This window comes from Nelusetta ayraudi, unplaced genomic scaffold (genome assembly GCF_046127955.1).
Source record: "Nelusetta ayraudi isolate G7.1 ecotype Tasmania unplaced genomic scaffold, CSIRO-AGI_Nayr_v1 ptg000008l, whole genome shotgun sequence".
In the NCBI taxonomy this organism is placed as follows: Eukaryota; Metazoa; Chordata; class Actinopteri; order Tetraodontiformes; family Monacanthidae; genus Nelusetta; species Nelusetta ayraudi.
The window spans coordinates 1,633,171-1,652,765 of NW_027466058.1; the positions used below are offsets into that span (position 1 = coordinate 1,633,171).

General features: G+C 48.1%; 1 protein-coding gene across 3 annotated transcripts in view; it reads right to left on the reverse strand.

The window, feature by feature from the left end:
• The window catches only part of LOC142883591 (A-type potassium channel modulatory protein KCNIP2), a 79,031-nt gene that overhangs the window by 34,627 nt on the left and 24,809 nt on the right, over positions 1 to 19,595 (reverse strand). Inside the window, exon 1 of one of the 3 annotated variants that reach the window (XM_076018590.1) lies at positions 9,324 to 9,728. The exons of the other annotated variants lie outside the window; for them this stretch is intronic. Within the exon in view, the coding sequence (XP_075874705.1) occupies positions 9,324 to 9,411 (88 nt within the window). The 5' untranslated portion in view covers positions 9,412 to 9,728. Of the gene's footprint in view, positions 1 to 9,323; positions 9,729 to 19,595 lie in introns of those variants that run through there. 3 annotated transcript variants of the gene reach the window in all.

Consider the following 19,595-nt stretch of genomic DNA (forward strand, 5'->3'; position numbering starts at 1 on the left):
GCATGTGAATCCATTTATGTGCTATAGCACCTCTGTGACTTTGATATACATTATAATGGGAAGTTTGACAAAGCGACGGGCGCCACAGCCTATTACCTGGCAAATTGCTAGCGCTGCACATTTTGTACATAGAGGGGGAAAGAAAGTCTAATCAGAGCACCACAGCTCCACTCTTCAATATATGGAAAACGTATACAGAGAGACGAGTTGACAAGCTGGTGACCTTGAGGTGCTGGAAGTTATGTTTCAGCACCATGGGCAGAGGCGCTGAGCCGTTTGCTTGCTTCAACAGATTTCAGCGTGGAAATAGAAACACACACAGTGTGTAGCCTGAGCGGTGTGATGCAACAGCTCCTAACAACCGTAATTCAACATTTGGCATTTTAAGAAAGCAAAGCCTGCAAAAAAAAACTTTGGTAAACAACTGCGGCTGGATAAAAATGCTAAAAATATCCAATACAAATAATTGTTTATTATTAATCGTTTAAATTAAATAGAGCTGGCCTTTCATATCATGTTGTGTTTGAGACAGGAAGACAGGAACTCCAACGCAGACTCTGTAAAGGCATGAATAAAATAACAGAAAACTCCTCTGCTTAAGCCCCTCTGGCTAAAGGTATTTAAAGTGATGCCTGGCTCTCACAAAAAAAATAAAATAAATACAGTTCTACTCATTACCGAACAAGAAAGCAGTTTGAACTTAGACTTATTGATCCACAAGGGAAATTGCCATGGTCACAGCTGAGCATCAGTGAGCTTAACGGCCGTGCCTGCTTCGAGTTCTCCTCTGCGCGACCTTAACGACTGCAATTTTTTTTGTGTTGAAAAGCTTCACCGACTCAAACACATTCCACGCACACAAAACCGTCCTTCTCCCCGTCTTGTTCTTCACACGTACCCCCCCGCAACCAGTCACACTTACTTTTCCCCCTCTCAAGCCTCCTCCACACTCAGATTGCTACTAATAGGGGTATATTTTTAGCACGTGCTAGGTCTGTGTCTGTGTCTGTGTCTGTGTGTGTATACACATGATTGATGAAGGTGAAGTCTCACATCTCTCTCGCTGGGAGGGGCAGAAAGGTTAGGAGGACACAGAAAGAGGGAAAAGTGAAAGGAGGGCGGAGCTGGGGTGGTGGGGGTGGGGCGGGTGGATTATGAGGACCAGAGGTTAGCGTTACAAGAGGCGAGGCCCCAGCGGGGGAGAGCCGGGCTTCAATAAAAGCAGCGATTCCAAATAAAATCCTTCCTGGCAAACCGCATTAACCCACAGGCGGCTCAAGAGCGACAGGCCACTGACGCTGCTCTCGGAAGGAGATGAGGGATGACACGAACGCCGCCACGTCTCAGCCGGTCGCTACGTAGCAAGTCCTCGCCTCAGGCCGAATCTTAAATCAAATCAATTCCCAGCCTCTTGTATCTCCCTCGACATCCACCTAGAGGACGCGTGACAGGCGGGCGGAGACGGCGAGCAGGCGACCTGTTTGACGCGGCCGCAGCCGCAGGATATCAGGAGTCAAAATGCCGCATTGACACAGACTGAGGAGCACCTGATGGGCAGAGCAAGTGGGGGAAGGCGCGGACAGCAGGAAGCAGATTAAGGATAAAACAGTGGGACAGACGCCAGGGGAAAACGATGCGTGGAAAAGAAGGAAGCAACAGATACGCGGGGGGATTAGTCAGCGTTCAAGAAACGCGCAAATAACTACAAACCAACTGTCGCTTTTCCTTTAATAACTTGATCTGGGGCGCCAGTAATTGTTCGCAAAGCGGGCGGCGGGACTAAAAGAGTAACGTTTAAATATAGATCTTCTGAAGGGAATCTTCTGTAATTCGTGGGCTGCAACCTTAAGCTCCTACATGGGTTTATTTTCATTCTTTGCCTTTTTTTTTTTTTTTCCTTTTCCCCCAACGCGACTGCGAACGCACCAGTCAGGAGGTGTCGCCGTCAAAAAACAGAAAGTGACGCGAGCGATCAGCCCGAGGTAAGAGCTAATTAAAGTGAGAATCTGTACACGTCTGGCAACCAAAGCGGCGCAACTCTGGAAGTGGAAGCGAGCGGAGTGGTAGCACGTGGCCGTTCCTCCTTCTAGAAATCTGCTTTTTGGCTGAAAGAAAACCAGCCTGTGGCGGCTCAGCCCCGACCATTCGCTAAAAATGAAGTGGGGTAAACCCTTGCAAATGAAACCGAACGTGTCGCCGCCCATGCGCTGCCAGTCATTACCGACCCAAACCTGAGGCCCCGTCTCAGCGTCCCGCCGTGTTTTCATATTGCCTTTTGTGCATTAATATGAGCCACGCCGCCCCCGTGGTAAGGCACACAAGCGAGAGGGGCCCCGGCACAGCGTTAACTTATCCTTATGCGGCGAACAATTCCCTTCCAGCTGCGAGAGCTATTACCTCATACTGCGACTGGGCTCGCTGCTGCATATGCAAATAAAAACAGACAAACACAAGCTCAGAGACCCCGGGAGAAGCCTGGGACTCAGCGCCACGGGGCAGTTTGTGTCACAGCGCAGACGCATTTTATAGCCGACGCCTAATGCGAGTTTCACGTCCAAAAAAAAAGGCGCAGAAGTGTAACGGGTGGTGCGGGATAAAGTTTTTCAAAGGGAAAAAGGGAGCGAGTCAAACTTGGAAAACTACAGGTAGGAAGAACGTGAATTCAAAGACAAGTCAACAGTGCCGCAGCTGTGGGATTCCGCCCTCGTCTAGCTTTCATGAGAGAGCATCAGAACAGCAAAAGCCGATACGATACGACGGAGGTTTGAACTGCTGGGAAACAATTAGCGCAGCGAGCGCGCAGGAAAAGCTGGGAGCGGCGATTAAACAACCGCAGTGTTTCAGCCAAACAAATCAGAAGTAAACACACGCTAAGCTCCGCAAGCGGTGAAGGATTTGGCCGCAGTGTGTCTTTATTCATGGATGAGGGGTCGATAACAGAATCTCTTTGGTCGCAGCTCGAGCGAGCCGCAAGGAGAATCCGCTCTGAAAGGTGCACCTGAAACCTGAAACCTGAAACGCGGCGTGCGGGTCTCTGACTGACAGTCGGACAGTGTGTGTGTTTTCACAGGAAATCTAGTCTGGGCTGCTGCTGTGTGTGTGAGCGCACAAGTCCATAGAGACACAGCGGGAGGTGGGGTGGGGGCTGACTGGTTATTAATCAGAATGCAGCAATTCTCATTAACCACCGTAGGACGACTAAAAGTCAACCAACAGCCCCGTTAATCTAGAAAAACGTCAAACCCTTCAACAAATGGCCCCTGGTCTGTTCACATTGTGCAGTGACACGGCAGCAGAACAACTCCAGAACATTAACTTCGTCCCGAGATAATTATTATATTAGACCGTATTGATTACGCTGCATAATGAGCTGCATTAATTGCTACTTTTTATGTCTCTGCCAAAGAGGTTGAGCTTTAGGGAGGAGATATTGATCAAAGGAGTGTATTAGAAGTTGAGGGGATTTTGCAAGGGAAAGTGATGCTCATTCTTTTATTTTTTAACTACATTTAGACTTTTCTCACCTCTGCGGACTTGGTCGACGGGCCAGATGTTACATTTCACTGCTGGAAAACACTTGAGTGAGGTAAATTTGGCATCACATGCTTCTAACGTTCACCTTATCTTGTGCTCAGAAACACTGAGCGACAGCTACTCTCTTATCTGACGCATCGAGGGTGCCGGCACTGCGCTGGTAAGAGATACGGCTGCAGGCGAGGGCGCACAAAGGAGACGGGGACGCTGTCAGCTTGAACTGTTAACGCTTGATAAGAGCGGCGTTAAAGGACGGATCGATAGAGCTCGCGGGCCATTCACAGAGGCTCGGCCCAACACAACCCAAGCATCCTGGACTGCTTGTCCTAGCTTGATGTGTCCGCACAGCGCATGCAATGCGCGCGGGCCTGGCGACCTGTGTTTAATACGTCTTAATTGCGGCAAACAGAGCCGACTCTGCCATTAGGGTTAAATCGACGCGCGTGTGCTCGGCCCCGGGGCAGCCGCAGAGGAGATGAGGACACGGCGACCTGGCCTGGCCCTCACTTCCTGCGGAGGCTAATGAAACGAGCTAATTAGCGGGCCACCGAAAACGACCGCCATCAGTGATGCGCGCATGCAAACGCCAGGCAACGGGGGCTACAACCAAACACAATTAGGCCCGCGGCCGCCGATTCGGTTCTGGACAGGCAGGGGAATGCGATTACGGCCCGGGTTGATCGATGCGACACGAACGCGCCGTGTGGTGTTCGGGCTCCACGGCGGGGAATAAGATTCATTTAGGACGTCCCCCGACTCCCATCCACTGGGGTAATAGAGGAGCGCTGATTTTGTTTTCATTCCTAATTTCATGCGGCTGCCCTTTTTTGTTTTCGCATTAATCACTGCTAAGAAAACAAAAGCGGTTTTGACAGCAGGGTGAATTCTGCCGCTCTGTGGTTTAAATGGCAACTCCCTCAGCGCCTCAACTGGCGGCCCCCCAATCCCCCCCCCAAAAATGCCACAGTACCGAAATACCAAACTCTGAATGGCTTTGATGAAATCCCAATGAAGCGCAGTCATTATACAGTTCAGCGCTCGCTCGCTCACTCACCTTGCAGTGAAACGCAAACACTCTCTCTCTCTCTCTCTCTCTCTCTCTCTCTCTCTCCCGCCCGCCCCTCTCCATCCCCCTCCCTCCGTCTCTGGTACAGAGAAGCCAGTAGTCATGGTAACTTGTCTCTGAGTAAACTTAGGGATGGGTGTGAGCGCGCACACACACACACACATACTCAGACGCAGTATGAGCACAATGTTTTTAATAAATACTTCATGGAGGGGAGATGGTAAAGGGGCCTTGAGACGATGCAGCTAGTCTGACGAGCTGTCGAGACGCTTGTTGGCTCGTTGTGCAGGAGAAAACGTCAGACTTGGAAGTGTTTGTTTCCTTCTCGGACCACAGTGGTTGTTTTCCTGTGTGTCTGCGTGTGCATGCGTGTTTTTACGTATGAAGCGGGAAGAAGAAAACAGATTCCTCCATCACAGATTAGAATTAGACATTTTAAAGCATGGTCTACTGGCATAAAGTGGCTTAACTTAACAAATAGAATGTGTTTTTAATTAGTTGGTATGTTGCTAAAACCAGGTAATTGTAATAATAAATACTATGTTTGCATTTAAAATTAAAGTAATGAAGTGGGCAATAGCCCTGGAGGTGAATCTGCTCTGTTCTTATACTTTCTCATCATTAGATTCTACCAACATTGACACACTGGACCTTTAAGTAGCTCCAGATTACTAAGTGCACACAGCTGAGAGTTAGATAAACCATTTCTTTGGATTTCAGTTACAAAAATTGCAATTGCAATTTTTTTTTTCCGTCCAACTGGAAGGACGAAATATTCATTATGTCCGTGCCGCCGCAACAGGATCCCTGACGTGCCCGTGTGGAAGATTAAGGGTGCACACTGCAGGGAGGAGGCAGGAGTGCCCTCCATGGAGAGGAGGGCCTGAAAACAACGATGGAGGAAGCCCACAGAGACAGTCAGATAACGGACGGCATGACAGACAGGTCCTGGATGGGAAAGTTGTACAACAAGATGCCCATAAGTGAGGCTCTAGAGAGGGCGACACACACACACACACACACACACACACACACACACACACACACACTCTAACACAGACACACAGCCCCATGGCTACAAGGGTACCAGGAAGCAGAACACAGAGAATAGAGGGTCGACCAAAGTGCAAAGTGTGCAGCCAGCTGCAGGGAAATCCACCAAGGAGCTGAGACTCAACTGTGCTGGGAGGACACATGGGGTCGCAGCCAAGTTACACAGACGACCACAGCAACCTACCACAAAGGCAGACATCCAGTGATGTTCAACATGAAACACTCCAGGTCTACTCCACAGCCAAAAAGAGCAGGAGAGGAGCACCTCAGGAGCGTGAGAGTGAGGAACCTGTTCCAGGGCCGTTAAGGCTAAATTCGGCCTCACTGGTCCAGTCCTCAGGTACCACGCAGAAGCTGGCTGCAGAAGACGGTTGATATTACCAACGTCGGGGAAAGGAAACTTTTTCACTGAGGATATTGAGTCCAGCAGCCTGAGGCTACACCGCACTTCATAACAACTTGGAAGGAAGTTGCATTCCCCAAGCTCATGGTCGACCACATCATCAGAGAAAGTCCAGATTAACTGAATAAATGAAAAGGTTGAACGGCCCTGAGTATTAAGTGAGACTGCGAGGAAGTTTTGTATTACCGGGTTGATTGTAGTCACTCGAAGTTGAACTGATTCTGTTGTCCAACATCTACCTGTTGCACATGCTGTTTTCTCATACAAAATACCATCAAGCGTTGTTGGTGTGGGAAACTGGAGCAGCAGGTGATTAGTATTCATAGGAGTTAATAGAATCAGAAAATTACTCAATTACTCCCACCCGCTTTTAGAGCTCCTCAACAAACAAATGCGGACACACAAAAAAATGCTTAACTTTTTTGTGATGCACTGGAATGTTGTCATATCTCGACAATCTGTGTCCCTTGTGACATAAAAACCGAGGGAAAGTCGAGTTTCTGCACTGGCTTTACTTTAAACATCCCAACTAAGCTTGAAAATGCAATAATGAATATTTTGATCAGTATGAAATTGCAGCTCAAGATAATTTTAGTGACGTTAGCATGCAATTTATTAGCAGTGTGATTAGATGCTAAAGTAAACACTGTGTTGGAAAAGCTGATTAGGGAATTTGCTGAATGCTTGTTGTAGCTGTTGGCAATGTGATAGTGATCGGACCCAGCGGGATAAACAGTCGGACTATTGCATATTCTTAATTACATCTTTTTCGTCACATATAAAGAACATCATATGAAAAAATATCACTTTGTCACCAATCCAGACAAGATGCATATATAAGAAATTTAGGACTCTCAATAAATGTGATTACGCATAAAAAGATGAACCATATTTTTTAAATGTGCTGCGGATCTTCGGATGATGAAAGTGAAATGGATTTTTGCCAGGTCACAATGCAAAGGGACGCTCGCGAGCCACTGCATCAGCGGCACTTTACTTTGGCGGGACAGGCTTGAAGAGTGCAACCGTGAAGGAGGAGGCCCGGGCAACACCCCGAAGACCTGTCCAGCGCTGAATGGAACGAACGGAGGAGAGGTGAAGACAGAGCAGAGTCGGGATGAAACGAAAAGCCTGTCATGGTGCTGCGGGCTTTTCAGAAACTGAAAATCCTCCTCAGCGCAACCCGTGACCGCAGCACGAGCCGAGAGCTGCCCTTGAACTTTGAGGTGCTTCAAAACTTTTCACAGAAAAAGCTAAAAAAAAAAAGAAAAAAAAAAAGGAAAAAACACCGTGACCCACGAGTGGCTGAGCGCGTTGGCCATGCTGTCACTGCAGGAAGAGAAAACTGCCGACTGGGAAGATTTTAAACAGGGAAGAATTTTTCTTCTTCTTATCTGGTCACTTAGATTTATGCTACTGTCTTGTTGGGTTTGTGCTTAAAAAGGTTGCAGACCCCGATAAGGACGACAATCGAGGGGGCTGCTCCATTCTCCTCCTCAGACACTCCATCACTGATCTTGTGGATACAAAAGCGACTGTCAGGTCTTATTTTGAGGTTGACACATTCCCAATGGGCCAGAACATCAAAAGCAGAAGACACCCTGGGATCTGCTGGAGGTTCCAGGATGGGTCGTCAAACACGGAAGTAGCATAACATGTAGTACAGTATGAATCCCACATCAGTAATAGGAATGTTAATTGGAGAAGGACCAGAAGATTAATAAAGAACTCTGACACTGAATACAGGCAACGCATGAGGCAAGTTCAAACTGGTCCCAACGATGAGAACCCCACTATTAATGCAGCAACTACGAAGATTTTTTTTTCTTTATGAAGGAAATTGGAGCCCAATAAAATCTTCATTTAGCACCTGTGGTTGTTTCCCACATTGAAAAGGCTATCAAACCAGCGCACGCTCTTCTCCAACCGCTGCTTAAAGAGCGGTGGCACAAAGGCGCGCAGATGTCGGCGTCTGAAGAGATAACGCTGGGGGAGAGGGGAGAGAAGAAAAAAAAGCCGCCGAGGTGGAGACGAGCGGCGCGGATGTCAAATTAGCATTCACGCGTTGCTGTATTGACAAGGTCATCTAAACACTGCTTTATCCCAGCCTTTCCGAGGATCAGCCGCAGGGGATTCAATGCAACCGGCCCACTTTGTGGCGTCTCCCCGAAGGCTTCGCTGCTGCTGCTGCTGCTGCTGCTGCTGCTGCTGCTGCTGCTCAATATCACTCACAAGGATAAAAAAGAAAGGATGAAAAAAGGCTGTAAAAGCTTGGCAGCAGGCTGTCAATAGGCTCCTGCAGCGGAGGGCGTTTTTGGAGGCACGGACACTTCTCAGACCTCGTGATGAGAGAGGAAATAAACCCTCTGACGGGAAGAAAAAAACAAAAAAAACAGTTGGAGCAGTAAGAACTTTTTTTTTTCTAAGCTCACGGCACAGTTAAGCATGGCGGGGGGAAAAAGTGTGTGTGTTTCTGCGAAAAGGAAGAGGAGGAGGAGGAGGAGGAGGAGGAGTTGATGTCACACTGGGAGCTGGCTGAAGGGCTGTGTGTGTGTGTGTGTGTGTGCGTGTGTGTGTGTGTGCCTTTCACCCGCTGAGAGATTCTCAATGGAGGTGGAATGTCACAAGCTTCCACAGGGGCAATCAGTCTGACTGCTGGAGGCACGGGGGGGGAGCACCAGGAGCGGCGCAAAGTGATGAACAGGGGGGTCAAAAGGCAGCCAGCCAGACAGACAGACAGACAGACAGACAGACAGACAGAGAGGAGGAGCTCATCCTGACTCTCACTTTTCTGTCAGAACTGAGGCAAAAAGTGGTCCAAACGGCCCCCGGCGGGCGCAGCCAGCCCACGTAAATGCACAGTGTGCAGGATGCACATGAAGGTGCTTTAAACAGAGGATAATGACCGCAGCGTTTAAGGCTTTTTGATGTGCCGCCGTTTCATGTGCTCCTCCGGCGGAGATCAATCGGTTGCACTCACAATCGCTGCATTCTCTCCTTTCACACACAAGCACACACACACAGGCTCAGACTATTTAAAAAAAAAAAAAAAAAAAAAGCAGTGTTAATCTGTTCCAACAGGGAAAGAGTCTTTCCTGACGTCTTTCAGGCTAAAAAAAAAAAAACACACCAAGGAGTCCAAATCCTGGACTTCCAAAGTCAGCGAACGAAACAAAAAACGCCTCTGTGCAACTCCGCTCCACTTCTCAGGAAAGCCAAAAAGCCCCTCTGGCGGCTGGGGGGGCGAAAGTTTGTGTGGCAGCCTACCTTGGGTGAGCGTCCCCATGAGGAAGTGGTAGAAGTAGCGAGCCACCTTGGTGAGCTGCCTCTTGCACCTCTTCCTGCACTGGCTCATCGTGGTGCAGCTGTGAAGGTGCAGCGGCGCTGGAGACAGTGGTGCTGCTCGGTCGGCTCGCCTGCCCGCAGGGGGGGTGGGGGAGGAGGAGAGGGATGGAGGGACGGAGGGAAGGCGGAATCTCTCCCAGGTAGGAGGAAAAAGGGGGAGAGGAAGAAGTGTGTGTTTGTGTGTATTTGTGTGTGTGTATGTGTGCGTGTGTGTGTGTGCGTGCGTGTGTGTGTGTGTGTGTGTGTGTGTGTGTGTGTGTGTGTGCGTGTGCGCGCGCGTGTGTGTGTGTGTGTGTGTGTGTGTGTGTGTGTGTGTGTGTCAGAGAGCCGGACTGCTGCTGCTGCTGCCGCCGCCTCCTTCCTCTCTCCTCGTGCTCACTCGCCCTCCCCTCTCTCCTCCCTCTGCCTCTCCTCTCCTCTTCTTCCCCACCTGTAGGGCGCCGGTTGTCAATCAGCCCTGGCCCCTCCCCCCTCCCACCCTGAGGAGCCCTGTTATTGGCTGGGAGGAGCGTGGCTGCAAAAATAAAGACTGGCGCACATGAGTGGCCTGTGTGTGTGTGTGTGTACTACTACAAGGAGGCTGGCTGGAGTGGCAGGTGGTGTTTTTCTCTCCACCCCCCCACCCCCTCCCTCTCTCTCTCTCTCTCTCTCTACACATCTTGTTGATGTTTGGGAAGGGTTTCTATTTTTCCCCCCTCACGTCACATAAAGAAGGCAGCCTCTGTCCGCGTGCGTGCGCGTGCGTGGCAGGAGGTTAAGCAAAGTGACAAATGGAGGCAAACCAAAGCTATTAATTAGCATCACACGCCACCCTTCGCTGTCTGCGTCTCCGCAGCTCATTAATGGTGGTGGAGAGGGGTGGGGGAAGGACACAGAGGAGACGAGGAGGAGGAAGAGTTGGAGGAGGAAGAGGAGGAGGAGGATGAGGGGGAGCCAAGAGCCAAAACGAAGAGACAGCTAGTGAGGTGAGGACGGGGCAAAGAGGGGAAGATGCATAATTGATATCTCTCCCCTTTCACTGGGCTAAAATTTGAAGAGCGGGGAGGGAAACGCTGGCAGGGAGGAACACCAGCACCTCACCAGCGAGAGGATGGAGAGATTAGCAAGTGCCGAGAAAGGAGCGGAGGAGCTTTAAGTTGCGCTGCGTTGAGAGAGGAAAGTGTTCCTCCTAAGTCCTTATTCTCATTCTGCCTCCGACGGCCGAGTAGCGGGAAGCCCGCTCGGCCCCACTTCCCCCGGTGTGGACGAGGCTCCGGGCGGCGGTTTCCACCTGCAGCTCCCGCATTAGCCTGTTAAACTGCCTTCACCTTTATCCACCTTTACCCCCCCCCCCCTACCCCCCCACCCTCTCCCCAAAGCGGAATTCAGAGTAATTGCCGTAACCACGGCAACCGCAGACACGCATGGATTTTTTTTTTTTTTTTTCCCCAGCGAGGTCTGAATGGCAGGTCCGTACGCGCGCGCACACACGCACACACACCTGTGCGGTCTTTAGGTCAGACAGAAAATCAATGGGGCGTCAGGCAGATGCTGCCTTTAAAAAAAGAAAAGAAAAACCCTCCTGTTCTCCTCCGTCCGCTGCCCGGGCCGCTCCCGTCCTCATTTATGTAAAAAAAAAAAAAAAAAAAACAAGCAGAGGGGGTCAAAGTGCAGGTGAGCGTCTGACAGCGAGCCTTAATCGACTCCAGGTCGATGCGGCGCCGGCAGAAAGAGCCAAAGAGACGAGCGGGCGAGCCGCGCTGAAGGACCTGATTAGGTCCTCGGATTATGAGCCAAGGTGCTTAAGGAACATGCAGGGAAAGCAGATGGAGCAGAGTTTCCCCTTAATAAGGCGGGTTGTGGGGGATTACTGGCTACTCATTAACTTTGACTCCAGGCACAGGAGTTAGAGGATCTTTAATCATTCAGGTCCGGATTAACTGGCAATATTGTGCGCTGCGAGTGAACACAAGGTTACGTAAACGGCTGCAGGGAGTCGTGATTATGCAAAAACAGTTTGGAAACTGAGACAAACTGGAGTGTTTATTTCTGATTATTCTGCTTCAAATCAGACGTGAAGTACCTGCGAGTTGCCAAATATGAATAAAGTTCGGGCCAACCTGCTTATTCATTCAAACATTAAGCTTAACCAACAAACTGTGGGATAATACAGGAGGCGTAAAACCATGGTGGCTGTACCGGTATATCCCACCATTACAGCAGTACGAAATAATGTTGATTGAACAATTTCATAGCTGTATGGTAATACAGAGTAATCACACTGCTGGCATTTAGGTTTCCTCCAGACCTTGGTTCGACCGTGTAGTTTCCAATCTGTTCCACCTCTTTAAAACACACACACACCATCGGAAAGCAATCTCGGATTGTCTACTTTCCACACGGTCAGAGTATAAATAAAAAGTCCTGATTGCGAGGCTGCTTCTGCACCGGCGCCAGGGCCGTTCTGCGAGCGCCGTGACGACGCCTTCATTTCGCAGCCGACTGAAGGCAACTTTAAATGTATATTTAGCTGGATAAAGTGGGACATTTCGCCGAGCAGAGAAACGTTAAATCCTTGATTTCATCAGTAAACACGCACATGCGCTTTCGAGGAAACTGCCGAAGGATTTGCAAGGCTTCACTTGGCTTCCACCAAAAGAGGTTGTTTGAACAACATCAACTCCAGCTGCCGGACAGAGACGGCGCCACCTGGAATGCGTGACGCGTAATAAAGTCTCATGTTATTAAGAAACATTTGAATTCAACTGCAACATCTGTGCCCTCCTCTGATGTGAGGGAGGCCCACTGTCACCACACAGCGGAGAACCAAATATACCAGCACACGGTGATGCAGATCTGACCTGACTTTGCAAATTACACCCAACTGCCTTATTGCTGCGGCGCCTGACAGAGCGGCACCGGGTGGAGGGAGCCGTGCATCAGCTCAGCTCAGATCCCAGCAAAGTAGCGCTGCCTCCGCCCGTTCATCACCACATCCATCCGTCTCTCACGTCCACTGACGGCAGCACCTGCTGTTTGAGGTTCTCAGTCACATCCTTCCTGTCTGTCGGAAACTTTATATCTGTTTTTTTTTTTTTTTCTTGTTTTGTTTTTCAATCACAGTTTAGGCCCCCTCTGTTTACACACAATTCCCCGAACCGAGCGCCGCGTCTGATTAGAGCCTCGTCCTGGCGCCGGAGCCGAGTGTGACAAGCAGGACAGCTGTCGAAAGGCGAGGAGTGTTGGAGGTGTGCGTTCGCTCCGCGGCAACGTGGAGTAAAACCACAGATGTTGGCGCTGTGGGCCAGATGTGGAATTTGTCAAGTGATTGAAAAGACATTTTTTTACTGTTTGTTTTTGTCGAGCGTGTTCTAAGGGGACGCTCCTTCCTGGGGAAAAAAAACCCACTAATTATGCTTTAGGTGGGCTAAATATCTATCATATAAACTGCAGTTCCAGATGGTTGACTCAACTGAAGTCGGAATATCTCTTTTTCCCGTCTCTGAATGTTTGCTTTATTCTAAATTCAAGCGCTCCCGCTTTAAAATTTGACACGGCGCCGTTGCTAATGCATATCAGATGCGCGGCAGACGCGGCGACTTGTTTACCGAGGCTGCAGAGAGAGGCGGTCTGAAGCAGATTGTGGAACATCGAGGCGGCTCCAGTTAAAACAGATCTAAAGGTGTCGCTGCCTTAAAACACTGCGTCCATCCAGGACATGTGCCAGAAGCCAGCCACCTGTTATTGGTTGTGTGTGTGAGTGTGAGTGTGAGTGTGAGTGTGCGTGTGTGTGTGTGTGTGTGTGTGTGTGTGCGTGCGTGAGTAAGTGTTCTTTTTCCATCCAGCTCTGAGTCACCGCCACTGAGATGTCCAGGGTGAGAACCTGGCAAAACCAAACACAGGCTGCAGTCCATTAGCGACAATTACCAAGAAACACAACACAACACACGCAGGCAGACAAAGAGTCACAACGACTCACACCGCAGGCCCCCGTTGTGCTCTAACAAGCAGCTATTATTTGCGTCTCAAGGCGTCAATTAATTTGCGCCTGCGCTTCCTTGTGATTCCACTTTGAGCAAATATAGCGAGAGGCCTGAAAATGTCACGCCAGAGATGAAAACGCACTTGAAGTGATGGACGGAAGGAGGGGAGGCGGAGGAGGGGGAGGCGCCAGCTTTCAGAGGACAGGCGGGCAGGAAACGCGAGCTAAGTAGCTGGCAGACTTTCTGCACCATTGACCTGACAGTAAACCTCCAGATCAGCGGGCCGCCCGGGTGACATCACCCATCAAAGTATGATGGAGACCCCGGAGACCCTGAGATCTGCCCTCAGCGGGAAGTTAATGTCAGGAACGCCGTCCAAACAGGCGGGAGATCTGGAGGAGCTTCCGGGGGGTCAAGAAGAGGATAAATCTACCCGGCAATCAGACGGACCTCACCTGCTCCCTTCTGCTCTTCCCCTGTCCATGCATTAGACACTGGGGGATTTTCTTTCTTCCTTTTTCTTTCATCCTCACCAACAAAAAGACTTTCTGCAGATCTTGGATCAGTGCAGCATTCTGCAGAAAAGCTCACAGGAATGTCGAAGGGCTTGTCTGTTACTGAGTCGTGTCTGAAGTATTTGGAAACCAATACTAAATAAAATACTTGACTGCATTCCCCAAATATACCCACATTCATTCTCAGCTTCGGCCAAAGACATTGAGATAAAGTTGGGAGGCCCGACCAGAATGTCCTCACGCTGCCAGTTACAAACGTACGCCGGTCCTCGCAGCGCCGCATTTACCCGAACACACACGGTCATATTTGTTTTTAACCATAATTTATGTGGCAGGCAAAGGCACCAGCTGGTGAGAAATCCACTCAACATTGTATTCAGAGAGGACATGTGACTGTGAAGGGATGCGGCGAGGAAAGGGAAGATGGAGAGGGAGGGATGGAGCGAGAAGGAGGCACAGGTGGGAGCACTCGTCTCCTGCATTACTGACTAAAACACAAAAATAGAAGTCGTTGTTTTTCTTCACTTACATGTATTGTTGGATTTATGTCACCCTATAATTAATTACTTAAGTATTTTATTATTATTACTTAAGAGAGCTGCCAAAGTGAGATTTATAAAGCATTTTATAAAGGCATATATTTTTTCAGCAGAAGACCAAATCAACAGAAAAGCTGTTAAAAACCCCAATATGGCAATCAGAGGGGAGGAGGCAGGTAATGAGAAGAGATGAGCCTTGAGCCGCACATTAAACGATTCATGGATGTGGCACTAACAAACCTAGTCGCTCGCGCGCGCACACACACACATACACACGTCAGGTTCCTCAAACACAATAAAGTTCCCAAACAGCGTGTTTGATCCTGCCTCAGGCATCCGTCCATACATTATCAATGAGCCCCGATCCTCAGCAGGCACTCCGAACACGAAAGAAACCCTGCAGCCTGACATCTACTGCAATTGTAGTTTACACTTACAAGGTTAAATAGGACATATAGTCATTACAGTTCTACATATATGTTCTTTAATTGTGAAAAAGATTTATTCATATTATGTAGTGACACTGGGACACAATTAAACTGAACTATGTGTATTTTTTTTCTTCATATTACTGCCTGTTCAGCTGTCCACAGGGTAAAAATAAAGGCGTTCAGCTTAAAATATAAACTGAATGCCTCTGCTGCCATCTGCTGGTGAAAATGGGGCGCCACAAAAGCAGCTCCAATGTGATCATGAGGCCCCAGGGCTAACAGATGGACTGGGAAAGGGGAAAAAAAAGAATAGAGGAACCTAATAAATGTCACAAACACGTACGCGTGTAACTTTTCCAAAGCGCCGGGTTAAAGAGAGGGTATAAATAAAGTGAAGCGCACAACTAATGGAGCACGAAACTTCAAGCTGCAAGCGGAGCGTGTTTTAATTAGGAGACTGATGAATATTCATCCAAATCTGTTCTCCAGATAGGAAGAAAGCGGGACTGCCAAACCATCTGTAAATGTTAATAATGGGCAGCAGCAAGCGACAGATTCCCAGCAGTTACATTACGCAAACCACAAGATCTTCGACAAACGGGAAGGAGTCAGAACAGCGATGATGCATAGCTTTAAATTACAAGTGGACTGCAACAGAGGAGGCCTGTATAAATTCTATTAATCAAAATGTATAGATTTAATAGTTATTTTCAATAAGTTTCAGTTTGGGGGCAAACGACTAAGGCTACCGCATGCTTCCACATACAATATAAACATACGTATGTATATATGTGATGATTAACAGGCGTACATTACAAACAGAACGTGGGTAAAGTCAGAATAAGCATCTGCTGCTGCATACACTGACACATTGCCGCTGTGCAGCATTCACGCTTGTGTGCTGGAGGTTATTTTTTTTATTTTATTTTTTTTTTAAACCGCGTGTTGTACCAAAGAGAACACTAGATGGCAGATCGGCACCAGTAAAAATAAATAATACCGTCTGAGGCTCTAAAACGCAGCGCAAACTCACCAGCGTCCCCTGGAGGCAGCAATCTCAGAGCGGATTCAGATCTTTTTTTTCTTTCTTTTTTTCAATATCACTTTAACACTGAATTTATAAACAGAAATAATGAAAAGATAAAATCTTGGTAATAGATCAGATTGTCAGATGGCTGGCTGAAGTAATATTCAAATTCGACATTATAAATGATCGGAACGGGCCATAAATGGTGTGTGCAGATCAATTTTACACACTGAGTCTGCCTTTGTATTCTCCTATCTATGTATTTATAATAAAAGCTGGAAAGGAGGTGGAGATCCAGCCAGACATGTAGACATATTTATGTTCGCCCTTCAAATCAGTCTTCTGCTTGGCTCCTTTCACTGTATAAATCTATTCAAACTGCAGTGACAGCTTTTTCTCTGCATTCTTACCCCCATGGGAGTTCCTCACTCCCTACTTTGGGAAGGAGAGAGACAGACCCGGGGGACGACAAAACGAAGAGTGACTGATTAAAACTGGAGCAAATCACTGGACCCCCCATGGAGTCATTTTCTAATTCAGTTTCAGCTGCACCTGATGCTGAAGAACGCACATCTCCACCTGTGCGCATCCACTGAGGAATCAATCAGAGAAGTTGTCCCCCCCTCCCTCCCTCCCCGTCACACCCGAGAGTCTTGGCTGCGTTGTCTGCTTGCTGCTACACCCACCTACCCACCAAAAACCCAGCTTCAACCCGGCCTACCTCAGCCCGGTAACCCCACCACCACCACCCGCCCACCCACCCACTTCCTGCCTGTCTAAAGGCAGTCAGGCAGCAGCAGGTGTTTTGTGACTGGGAGATCAGAGAGCCTGGAAGAGACGGAGCCCCTCTGAGCTTGGCTGCCTGTGTAGGAGGTGGAGAGAGAAGGAAGAAAAAAAAAATACACGCTTCCATTTTCAGAGTCTGTCCTGACTCTCTCTTTCTCACGCAAGAGGAGAGAGAGAGAGAGAGAGAGAGAGAGAGAGAGAGAGAGAGCTTTTCTCCCACCCCCGGATGACAAGAGCACAGGTTCGACGCGGCAGCGAGCGCGTCTCATCCACGTTACACGCTCGCGTCTGGCTGTGGCCGTCTGTGCAAGGAGCCGCTTTCGTTTCATTAAGGAACATGCGAGAGACTCCTGGCTGCCAAGTCGAGACGAGGCGCGAGGACAAAAAGGCAGTGTGGGTGCACTGCACGCACGCATGGAATAGTGTGGCGAGCGAGGAGGAGGGAAGAAGAAGAAGAAGAAGAAGAAGAAGAAGAAGAAGAGTTGAAGAATATAGTTAAGATAGTAACTAGGCAGCAATAACTGTTTCTTCCTGTCTATCTTTTAAAGGGTTGGTAGTGAATTTACCAAACTGTTTGCCATCAACTAGTCTCATCCATTGAGCAGTGTAGATAGTTGGGGTTGGAATCATCAAACGGCAACAATGCAGTACAATTACAGCAAAGTGCGTGTATTGTATTTCCTCCACTACTGGTGCACACAGTGACCACTTTGCACCACCCAGTGGACAAAATCGCCAGTTAAAGGTCCCATTATTATCCTGAGCAACTCTATGCACCGCTAGAAAACAGTAGAGTTAGCCCTCTGTTTAGAGCCTTCTGTAAAAAAAAAAAAAAAAAAAAAAAAATAGCTTACTACAACTGATGCTTTACGTTGGACCTTCTGTATGTTTAGAGGGAGACAAAAACAAAGTGGGGTTTAATGCACACCTGGCTTAGGGTCTCGTCCAAAACCTGATATAGGTGAACCCGAGGTATCAGTGTCCCGTGTGATGCTACAAGGGGATATTTCCCAGAATGCTGTGCTTTAACACACATTTTATGAAACTGGAGTAAAAAAAGTAAAAAGTTATTTCTTATCACTGTAGTGTTCATTGACAGGCAAGTGACACATGACATTATATGAGGGAAATTGCATAATATTGTAACACATAATAACAATCAATACATAATAACACACACAAGTGAGTTTACATAGAGGTATAATGGCATTGCATTGTTTTCTTGCCCCCTCCCAAAACATGGTTTTGCCACCATCGTCGACCCTGAACTTCATTTACTCTGACATAGCTGGGCGAGTGACCCACCCACCCTCACAGGTGGCTCACAGTCCGCTGCTGTTGCTGCTGCTGCTCCGCAGCCACTCAATAAAACCCCCCCGCTGACTCCGAGCGCCATCAGCGGGTGTCAAAAGTGAATTTTCGCATCTCATCCGCTGCAATAAACACGACTCCTCGTGCCTCCGCTGATTAGCGCACAAGCACTCCGCAACGTTCCCGTTCCACACATGAAATATGCAGATGCAACACTCGCGTGCAGATTGGATGAGACCTTTTCGCGGTAACCCAATTTCACAGCACTCCACTCTCTGACCTTAATCTAGTTTCACTCATGCTGAACTCCAGCACTCCACGGCTGCTCCGCTCGTGGTTTTTCCATTCTGTGAGCAGTTCGGTGAATTACACTTCATTAGTCTCCCTGTGGTTAACGGCGGCCCTTCAGCACTTCTCATCCGCTCTCATGTTCCCCATCTCTCTCTTTCACCTGCTAACTTTTTTTTTTTTTCCTCTAAAGCCAAAAGTGAGAGCTGCAGCCTCCACCTGCCTCCCCTCAGAGGTACAACACATTCCAAAATAAGAGGCATTCAAGGAAATAGCTTCCAGCTTGTGGGCGGATGACTGTATGGGACGCAACATTTATTTCTGTCTGACCTGACCCTCTCTGAAAGCAAGTACTTTTTTTTCCCACTCCATTTTTGTTGTTTGTTGTTTGAGGGGTAGCTCATCTGACACACAGCCTGTGTTCTTCCAAAGCATATGCACCATATGGTTTATAAAACTTGAGCAGCATATGGTATGTAGGAGGAAATGGGGAAAGGAAAAATTGCCACGGTGGACAAAACTCGGTTTCGTCAATAAAAAATGCACGAGGTGAAAGGTCCCAGATGCCCTGGTCTACCAGAGGACTGAAAATTCAGTTTAGATGCAATATTTCAATATTAAGTTGTCAACATGGCAAATAAAAAAAAAAAGAATTCGACATGTTTAATGCATGTTGCAAGGCAGCCGTGAGGTAGTGCTGTAGTCAAGGCCGCACCATCCGAGACCAAGACATTATCAACACTAGAGAGAATCCAGATCGAGACAAGACCAGTTTGCTTCCACATAAATAGAACAGCAATATTTATTTTCAGCAAAGTACCTTTTAATAATTTTCTTTAACATGTTGTTGATTTTCCAGCTACTTTGAACAGTTTTCAAAAAAACATGAAACTTTGTTTCATGAAAATAACAAATAAAATAACTCTGAATAATTTCATTAAAAATGATGGCGTGCCAAGCATGGACAAAATGCGTGAAAAGCGTATAATGTCTGAGCTCAACACTTAAATTACACTCATCTCACTCATGGTGGTTGTGAAAGACCGAAAATTGGCTCTATGGATGAGGTGGTTAAACAAAAGCTTTCTTTTTCTTTTATTATCTATCGTTGCAGTTTTGGCTGGACTCGATTGTCTCGACCGGTCTTGATCAAAAACCCCGAGTCCACCCAGTCTGAGGCCGAGGCAAGACAGAGTAAAAATGCCTCTGAGTCAGAGAGGAGACCAAGACCCTTAAAAAGTTGTCCTTGAGACCAATCTCGAGTACTACAACACTACTGTGAGGTCACTTATATACCAGTAGTGGCGCTTACTCATTGAGAAACACAGCGTCTAC